Source organism: Balaenoptera musculus, chromosome 3 (assembly GCF_009873245.2).
Source record: "Balaenoptera musculus isolate JJ_BM4_2016_0621 chromosome 3, mBalMus1.pri.v3, whole genome shotgun sequence".
NCBI lineage: Eukaryota > Metazoa > Chordata > Mammalia > Artiodactyla > Balaenopteridae > Balaenoptera > Balaenoptera musculus.
In genome coordinates this window covers 2,604,797-2,614,438 of record NC_045787.1, presented here as the reverse complement: position 1 = coordinate 2,614,438, position 9,642 = coordinate 2,604,797, and the positions used below count along the sequence as shown (strand labels likewise).

At 61.8% G+C, this 9,642-nt stretch overlaps 1 protein-coding gene across 1 annotated transcript; it reads right to left on the bottom strand.

The window, feature by feature from the left end:
• Positions 1-439: 439 nt before the first annotated feature.
• Positions 440-5,685, bottom strand: IRX1 (iroquois homeobox 1). Its single transcript, XM_036849437.1, has 4 exons — positions 5,081-5,685; positions 1,245-2,271; positions 819-891; positions 440-529 (listed from the first exon to the last, which is right to left on the bottom strand). Exons 1-4 carry the CDS (start codon positions 5,354-5,356, stop codon positions 472-474), a joined length of 1,434 nt encoding a protein of 477 aa, XP_036705332.1. The 5' UTR covers positions 5,357-5,685; the 3' UTR covers positions 440-471.
• Positions 5,686-9,642: the final 3,957 nt, after the last annotated feature.

Here is a 9,642-nt window from a genome sequence, read left to right as displayed (position 1 = left end):
CCTGCCAGGATGCCAGGATTCCTGATTCCAAGATTGAGGACGCCCCCAGCGACGCCCAGCCACACACAGCAGCAGGAGCAGTGGCCATTATTTCATTTAGTTTATTAGACAAAAATATATGATTTAGACAGGTTCGCTGACGCGCTATTTACAATCTGAAATCACTCTATATACAGAAGGAAAAAAAAGAAAGAAAGAAAGACAGAAGCACATGGGGGCATTTACCGAACTGATAATCGCCCGGAGCACGGTGACGGCCACCCGGGGCGGCGGGCAGAGGCCGGGCTGCCCGGACGCGAGCTCGGGCCGGACGAGCCCCTTTCTGCAGAAAGCGATGGATGGGAGTCCTTGACTTCGTTGCCAGATTTGCCCTTTACACCAGTTTGAAATATTTGTCTTGATTCCTCCCTCACCCCCTCCCTCCCGAACTTCTCCCCCCCTCCCCCCGCAAAAGTAAAAGAAGACCCTGGATCAGGCTGATGGGAGGGCTGCTAGGATCCTCGGCGTCCCCTCCTGCGGGGCCAGCGAGCTGCAGGGGAAACACAGCAAGACAAGAACACAGCGCTGTCAGTGGATGGAAGCTGGGACCCAGCATGGCCGGTGCTGCCAGCCAAGCGCCTGGGGGGCGGGGTGACCTGCCCCGCGAGGCTCCCGGCTCGGGAGAAACGGGGGCGCACTGCGCTGGCCCGGGCGCCCGGCTGGTGGACAGCGCCCCGTCCACGCTAACTGCGCGACCCCTCTGCCGCCTGCCACTGCTCAGCCTCCGGCCCCCGAATCCCCCTCGCCCCTACCCAGAGGTAAACACCAAAGGCACTCACTTGTCGCGCACGGGCTGGAAGGGCGACTTTAACTTCTGTGCCGGCGAGTCCGGCCTGGGGATGAGGTCTCTCTCTGCGAGGGAGGGGAAGAGGCAGAGCGTTAGGGCCGAGAGACAGTGCGGGGAAGGGGTGCCGCAGAGCGGCACAGGCCTCCTCCCCGCCCCCCCGCCCCGTCGCTGGGAAGTGTCTCCAGGGAAACCTCCCCGCCTCCCCCGGGGACAGGCCAGCGGGTAGAGCTCAGCTTTCTCGGGAGAGCCTGAGGGCCGTGGCCTCGCTCCTTGAATTCAGGCAGGGATTACTGCTCAACCCCGAGCTCAGCGCTCACCGCCTGGCACCCTCCGGGGCCAGTGCTCCCCTCCATCCCCAGCATCGCCCGGGCTCCGGATTACCGGCCTGGGGCAGGGCGGACGTCCCGGGGCGCTGTACCTGGGAGCGAGGGGCTGCTTCGGGACGAGGCCTTGTCGCCGTGGAGCACCCCCGCGGCCACGGTGACGGGCGGCTGCGGCGGCGGCGGCGGCGGCGCGGACAGGTGCGGGCCGTGGGGCGCGCCAACGCCCAGGAAGGAGCGCACATTGAGCAGCGAGCCCTGCGTGAGGAACGCGCCGTTGGTCCAGTTGGAGAACTTGCCGATGTGGCAGGTGTACAGTCCGTGGCTGGGCAGGAAGGCCGGGTGTTGCAGCGGCGCGCCCGCGGGGGGCCCGTGCGCGCCCGCCTGGGCGGCGGGAGGCGGCGAGGCCTTGGGCGCGCCGTCGGGGCTGGTGGCCGTCTCGGCCAGAGACCAGATCTTGGGCTTGCTGTGCGGCGCGCCCTGCAGGCCGCCCGCCGCGGCGCCCGGACTCAGCAGGCGCGTGCTGCCGGGCTCCGGGACCTCCTTGGCCAGGCCCAGGGGGGAGTCTTGGGGCTTGAACGTGTCGGCGGCCGCCAGCGGCGAGCCCTGGTCCCGGGCGAGGGCGGCGGGCGGGGCGGGCGCGCGCGGTGCCTCGGCTTTGTCCTCGTCATCCTCGTTGCTCTGGTCGCCGTCGTGCTCGTCGATCTTGTCGATGTCGATGCTCTCCAGGTCGATCTCCTCGTCGTCCTCGACCTTCTCAGGGTCCCCCTCGGTATCGCTTCCGAAGAGAGCGCCGTCCTCCTGGTCCTTGCTGCGCGCGCCCCAGGTCACCTTGTTCTCCTTCTTGAGGCGCCGGCGCGCGTTGGCGAACCAGGTGGAGACCTGCGTGAGGGTCATCTTGGTGATGATGGCCAGCATGATCTTCTCGCCCTTGGTGGGGTAGGGGTTCTTGCGGTGCTCGTTGAGCCAGGCCTTGAGCGTGCTGGTGCTCTCGCGCGTGGCGTTCTTGGGCCGCCCGGGATCCCCGTACTGGAACTGCCCGTAGGGGTAATAGGCCGGCGCCGTGTGGGCCGCGAAGGTGGCGGGGTGCACCCCGGGGTTGTCCTTGAGCTCATACTGTGAACCCTGCAGCCACAAGGCCCAGCGAGGGAGTAGAGAGAAAGCAGGGGGAAGAGAGAGAGAGAGAGAGAGGGAGATGAGTCCCCAAAACTGGGAAAGTGGGAGGCAGACGCTCCAGCCGGCACCAGAATAGGAAGCTTGGTCCTAATGCACCACCCGGGTTGGAAGAGGGGGTCAGACCACAAGCTGCCTCCAGAAACTGCCCTTCCACCAATCATGGAGATATTTTTGTCACTCAAGAAAAGTTGCAGAATCCTAGAATCTCTAGAAGACCACAGCGGGAGCCGCAGCCCCTAGGATTTCCCTAGGCCGCCCGCAGGGCCCCCAGCCCCACCTCCCAAAACAACTCCAGAAGCCCGGGTGTCCAAGTTTATCTCACACTCGCTAGAGGGGAAAACCTTTTAACCAGGCTGATAAAACAGTTTCTCCAAACGTAGAGAACCAAGAGCCCAGGCCCCCTCCCTTTGACCCTGAGGGGGTCAAACAAAATAAACCATCCTGGGTTTTCTGAGAGTCCAAATCCACCAGCAATTTAAAATGAAAGCACACTCCTTTTAGCTCCCAAATTAACCTGCATAGAATGGCTCGCCCGCCCCGCACTTAAAGGTCTACAGTGGGTGACAGGTAATTTAAAATTTTAATCCTGGCCATCATCAACAACAATAACAAAAACACCATGTGTTTTTTTTAAATACAAAAAGAGGGTTTATCCGGTAAAACATTAACGGGAGGGCCCGGAGCACCAACTGCGCGGAGCAGAACTGTTTCCTAGGCCTCTGCTCGGAGACTTTATCTCTCAAGTTTGACTTTGATCAGGAGCAAGCAAGCACAAACTGTTTGCAAGGCATTTAGAGGCCGTGATTTATTTGCAATCAATATTCGTTTTATCATCGGTAGTAAAACACAGCAAGTCAAATTATCCCATCAGGTTTTTTGGTAAATAACATTTTATCTTTCTAACAACCTCATTAGGCCTCATTATTACCATAAATTGCCCAGACAGACATTCACTCACAATTTTATCTTTTGGACTTCCAAATCCTCAACCGTAAAGGCTTGGAAACCTAGACCTAGAATTTGGGTTTCGATTTAGTCTTCCTTTCCAGGAACCATCAGGAGACCGGGAGGAAACACATGCACACACGTACATCTACCTTTGGGGGCGGGGTGGTTGGATTTCTATATAGTTTCCCCTCCGTAAAAGAGAAAAAAAAACAAGCATCTCCCTTCCCAACCTCACTACAATGGGAGCAGATCCTCACCATAGAGGCCCCCCTCCCCTACAAACGCACGCGGGTTTCCCAACTGGCACACATCTGTATTCAAAATTTCTGTAAAAAAAATTATAATCCTCCATGTAAAAATTGTCGAGTTGTTGTGTTAGCAGAGGGGGGACCCGGGACTCTGGAGAAAGTTGCAAAAAGCAGAAGATTTCTTTGACTAATTAGTTCAGTGGTCGAGGCCCAGAGACAAGATTTCTCCGGCCAGATTTCGTTTTTGCCTAATCTTTGCAAAATGTACTTTGCACTTTTCTAATTATTTTGGTTGTAACTGTAAGGAAGACATTTCGGCCTCGTCTCTGCTGGGATTTCTTTTTGAAAGGATACCTTGTAAATCTCTCAACGCTTCCCCCTGCATCCCGGCCGCCAGAACAAAATGGGAGCTGATCTTTTTTGATAGCAAGCGATCTGAAAGGCAGCTGGGGCCGCTTTCAGAGAAATAGGCTTTCTTTTCAAAACTACAAGAAAAGTTACAGGAAAACACACCGGCCGCTTTGCTCCTTTACTATTGTCGGGTATGTATTTCCTGTCTCTTCTTCTCGGAGTGGGGAGACGTGGCGGGGGTGTGTGGGTGGGCGGGGGGGGGGGTCCTCGCAAATTGCGTGACCCCGCGGGCAGCAGTGCAGGAGGGGTCTGCCTCCCCGACCCGCGCGCCCGGCGAGCCATTCCCAGCAGCCCGAAGTTTAAGGCAGACTTTGCAGTCAGACCTAGGAAAATGGACCCTTTAGATCAACGGCCCCGCGGAGCATGAAATTTGCAGCCCCGACTTCTCCATCTGACACCCACGGGGGCAGGAGCCTAAGAGGACAGCATTTATTTTAAGCCCAGGGACATCGGTCTCTCCAATCCTCCATTATGCAACGCAGGAAGAAAAGTGCTTTTCTTTCAGTGCGAAAGAAATGAAAACTTTGGCAACTTACGAAAGTCAAAGCACACACCGTTTCAGATGCCAACAATTATTTCGCCTTCATTTTTTTTTTTTTAATTTCAAATTTGCGCTCAGGCCTCTAAGAGACCCCTCGGCCCGTCCGATCTCCATTGTTAGGCTTATTTTGACCGCCTCTACTACGCTTTAAAGGGTTCAGATACAACTGCACGAGCCCTGCCAAAGAGGGAGAAAATCGAGTCTCCCTGGCTCAGCCCAAACGCTGAAACGGTCGCGCCAGCGGGGCCCGCGGGCCGGGAAGGGGCGTCCGGGCAAACCGGGCCGAGCCCCCCCGCCGCCACCAAGCCAGGGGTGCCGGGCGAGATTGGCCCCGACCTCCAGCGCCGGCCGCGCGCCCCGGGCCTGCTCCCGCGGCCTGCCGACTCCCAGCGAGACCCCCTGAGCAGCCCAAGCCTCCCACCTCCCCGCTTCCTCGGGCCCGTGGCGGGGCCGCTCCCGGCCGGCCTCTTTGAGCGCCCGCGGCCACCACCTCCTCGGCCCCGCCGGGAGGGCCGATCTGGCGCCCGCTCTCGCCTCCTGCGCCCCGCGCCGCCCCGGGACCCGGGACCCGGGCGGCGTGCGGGGCGCCGAGCAGGCCAGGCTCACTCACCATCTGCGAGAAGAGGCTGAGGTCCGCGGCGTAGGGCAGGAAGGCGCTGTAGTTGGGCGCGCCCGCGTACGGGCCGGCCGCCGCGTACATGCCCAGCACCGAGGTGACGGCGGCCGCGCCCGCGCCCGCGCCCAGCTCCGCCGCCCCGGGCCGGCCCGACGAGGCGGCGGCGGCGGCCGCGGCAGCCGCGGCCAGCACTCCCGGGCGCTCGCCGCCGTAGGCGCCGGGCCCCGCGGCGCTCAGGTACTGCGGGTAGCCCAGCTGCGGGAAGGACATGTCCGCGGACTCGGTGGCGGCGGCGGCGGCGGCGGTGGCGGTGGCGGCGGGCAAGTATTAAAGGGGCGGGGGGGGAGCGCAGGGGGCGGGGGAGGCGCGGTTTGGGGAGCGGGCCGCCGGCCGGGCGCGCTCGGGCCGGCCCGGAGGCGGGGGCCGGTGGCTGCTCCTCGGCCGGGTGCTCGCTGGCGCCCGGCTCCCGCCTGCGCCCGGATCCGCGATCGCGCGCCGACTGCGGCGGCCGCCCTCCGCTCGGCGGCGGGGCTTTCAGACACAATTTGAAGTTGATGCTTTGATTGGCATCCCCTTGAGCGCTGGCCCCGCCCCCGGCTCCCCTCCTGCCCCCTCCCTGCCTCCCGCCCGCCCTCGCCGGCTGCTCCCGCCCCTCCCGGCGAGCACGTGGTGCCCAGCGCCGGCCGGGCCACCTCCGCCCGCGGTGGCCGCGCGAGCGGCCGGGCAGCGGGTGCGGGCCCGGAGGCCGCGGGCTCCTTCGCCGCCGGCCCCCGGGGCTGTCTGACAACCTGTCGACGCCGGTTTACAGCTGTCGGACACCGCAGCTGGCCGTTTCGCAGCCGAGGTGTGTCTTGCTTGCTCACAAACAACACCTCGGCGCCTGCTTTTCCACCGTTCGGGCGACGGGGAAGGGGCGGGCGGGAGCGCGATGACAGCCGGCGGGGAGCGGCCTCTCCTCCGATGTCCAGGCTGCCGTTGGCTCCCCGGGTCATCTTTGGCGGAAGTGCCACTAAACCGGCGTGGCGTGACACCCCGACGCGGTCGTGGCGTCCCCGTGGCCCCCACTAGGTATTAACAGGTCATCTGGCAGGGGCTAGGCTGGCCTCGCTGCACTTGGAGAAGCGGGAAGCGGCCGAACCCTGCAGGCTTTTCCAATTGTGAAAACTTTGAGAAAGGGCAACCCCAGCTGGGAAGCCACTAGCTTGGGGGAAGCAGATGGTCGGTTCCTGGGGGTGAGGCGAAGGACCACTTTTCTTTTCGGAGAAAGGACCACTGCGGCCGGGAGGGAAGCAATCCGCCCCCACCCTGGCGATGGGAGAAGCCAGCGCGGCCTGGACCCCCCACGTTTCTCCACTAGGTGAGCAAAGGCAGGAAGTAAACTTGTGTGGAGCGCGCCGGCCCGAGGCGGCGCCGCGACCAGGCCGGGGACCGGGCTTCCCTCTCCTCCTCCCGCCAGAAGAGCGGCGAGCGACCCGGCCGGGCAGAGCGCACGCTGGGGGGTGGCTCCGGATTGCCTGGGGTCCTGTGGGGCTGGGGCGCAGACGCCGAGGGCAAGGTCCTCCTCGCCTCCCTGTGCCCTGGACCTCTCGGGCAGGCCGCTTCTGCGCTGCGCTCAATGGCTTGGTCCTGGAGGCCGGGTGGGGAGCGCACCCAGGGTACCTGCCTGGCCTCCCGGGGCCGCTTTGCGCTCCATCTCCTAAACTGCAGCCGGCGCCAGGCGTGTACTCCCTGCTGCTGCGTTCGGGCACGCGGAACCCGGCAGGAATTTCATCCAGGGACCTGGGTGGCGGCCTCGTTTGGGGCCCGTTTGGGGCAACAGAACAGAGGCCATGCCCCCAGAATGCTGTGATGCTGGTGACCTGGGCCACCTGTACCCTGGACACCGACCCGATCACCATCCTCTAGTTCCCTATTCCAGAGGGCCCAACCTGCTAGGTCCAAGGACTCCCCGAGCATCAGGAAGGATCCCGTTTCCCCCATCTGGGGACCTGAGGACAGTCACAGAGCCACCGCCTATAATTAGCGACAATAACGCCCGTAATAGTAATTACTAATTACCAGCTGTGTAATCAGGCTTTATTTTCTGTGTTCAGAGTCAGGCTTTCTTCCTGTTCATACCGTCCTCCCTCTTCTCCAACACCTACCCCCACCCCACTAACCAGCCCCTGCTCACGCCAGAAACCCCATGCAACTGCCTGGGCTCCTTTCCTTCAAAGGAGGAAAGCTTCCTTTGACAGCTTCTGGGGGGCCACCGGTGGTCAGTCCTGCTCTGGGAAGTCCCTAACCGCAGCTTCCTCCTGCTGCCCAGCCCACCACCCTGCACTCCCCAGCTCCCTCTCCCCCAACTCCCTCTCCCCAAAACAAACAAACCGGCCAGCCCCACCACTGTCCTGTTTAGCAAACTTCAGTGTCACATTTCAGGGTGACAGGCAAATACAGGTGAGATAAGCCCTCTTGTGTGACTTGGAGAACCAGGTGGAATGTAAGCCCAGAGAAAATCCTCGGTGTCAAGATTCAGCCACAGGGATGAATCACCTGCCCACCTCCTACCTGCAACAGCCCACCTTGACTCCCATCATGCTGTTGACCCTCACAACCTGGGGGGAGATGGAGGGAGACAGGGCAGCGGTCTTTGTCCTGACCCTCAACCAGCCCAGCAGTGCCACCCGCTGTGCCCGGTCTGTGCCACCTCCTTTCTGGTCATGAAGTGATTGTTGGCTCCTGAAGGCACCTGGGAGGTGAGTGGGAATGGCGCACCAGAAATGGTGCCTGAGGATTAGGAGGTGATGGGGGAACTGGTACTAGAAAGGCCTGTGGCCTTGCCCCCAGGGAGCCCTGGAGAGGTGCCTGTGGCCTTTCTCTTTCCCTGAGGGCCAGGTGCTGGGATCCTAATGGAGCTTGGCAACCACCACTCCCCATCTCTTCCCTTCTTTCTCCTTGGCCCTTTACCCCAAAACTTGCACGTGGAAAACTAGGAAGCAACGTCGACAAAAATAAAAATTAAAAAAAGAAGAAATCTGCCTCCCATCATGGAGAGGGGGAGGGGCAGAGAAGGATCTAGAGACTTGCTGGCTCGACGTCTTCCCGCCAGCCCTCTACTCATTTTTATCATCAAGTGGTGAAGGAGGGCCCAGGAAGGCCCAGGGTGCCTGAGCCAAGAGAACAGGCCCTGTGCCCGAACCTCGTGATGACTTAAATAACCGCCTAATGGATCCAGAACTTTCCCCAAAGAGGCCGGCCCAGTGCACCACCTAAGCCCTTCTGACGTACAGGGCTGTCACTCTGGTGGCCCGAAAGGCGCGGGGTCAAGAAACGGACCAGCCTGGTCCTGCGCCCGGACCCGCGGGCACCAGAGGGGTAAGCAGGCTGCGGGGCTTCGGCCGCCCCGCCGTCGAAAACCGACGGCCCGGAGCCCTGCTGCTCTGGATGGGTGACTGGGGAGAGACCCGCTTCTCAGATCTTCAGCCCCCGTCCCCGCCTCGCAAGGGGTTGCTCAGGCAGGCCCGGCCACTGGTCTGGAAGCCTCGCCGGCCAGAGCGTTCCCCGACCCTGTCGCCACCGGTCTTCACTGAGCCGGAGGCAGGGCCTGGGAGCGGTGCAAAGCCAGACCTAGGGGTCGCTGCGCGGCCGAAGTGGAGCTCCGCCCGGGCGGTGTCCTGGCTCGGGTCTGGGAGCCCTGTGCTGAATAAGGACCCCCAATCAGGGACCCGCGGCAGTTGGCCCCCATCGCCGGCGCGACCCCCCGGAGCTCAGCAGGGGCAGTTGCTGGGACCCTTTGTCTGGAAGGCCCGGACCCTCGGCGCGCCACAGCTGGGACGTGGGCCTCTGGGTGCACCCGTGTGTGTGTGTGTGTGTGTGTGTGTGTGTGTGTGTGTCCAGGGTGCTTGTGTGCAGACTCGGCTCCGGAGGGAGGTGACTCTTGGTGGGCGGGGGAGAGAGGGCCCCGGGCTGTGTACCGGGCGGGGCGGGGGGCGGAGGTACTGATGCACAGCGCGCATTTGAACCAACTCGATGGAAAGTTTACTCGCTCATTTTCATTATTGCGGGGCGGTGCTAGTTTTCTAATAGGAGGGAATTGTTATCACCAATCTGAAAAATATCGTGTCCTTTTTGTTTCCCCAGCCCCTCGATAAAAGTTCATCCAGCTCTCTTCCCTCCCCCTGCCCCCCGCACATTTACATAAGGATGAGATTAAACCAACCAAACGGCATCCTCATTTACAATTTCATTTCTTCTGAAATAATTCTCCACCGATTTTGAAGCCTTGCTGACCCAGGTCTCTGAAGAAAAGGAGGAAGCTCGTGGGGAACCAGCCCACTCCCTGGAGCCGTCACAGACCTGCCTTTGGCTCCGAGAACCGGGCGACGCAGACCCGACTCGGGGATGCAGCGGTCGTCGCCTTGGCCTCATCGCCTGCCTTTCAAAATGGCCATTATTTACTTTGCAGATGCCAGGGATACAGCGCTGGGCCGCAGCTCGGTGGCAGGGCGGGGCGGCCTGACCCTGGTCCGCGCCCCGCGACTGCGGCCCGTCCACCCGCCCCGAAGCTCGCACCC

Coding starts and splice junctions, on each gene's coding strand:
- IRX1 (XM_036849437.1), bottom strand. CDS start 5,356: ATGTCCTTCCCGCAGCTGGGCTACCCGCAGTACCTGAGCGCCGCGGGG. Junction 892..1,244: donor AAGCAGCCCCTCGCTCCCAG/GTACAGCGCCCC, acceptor CCTCCCTCGCAG/AGAGAGACCTCATCCCCAGG. Junction 530..818: donor TTCCAGCCCGTGCGCGACAA/GTGAGTGCCTTT, acceptor TTTCCCCTGCAG/CTCGCTGGCCCCGCAGGAGG.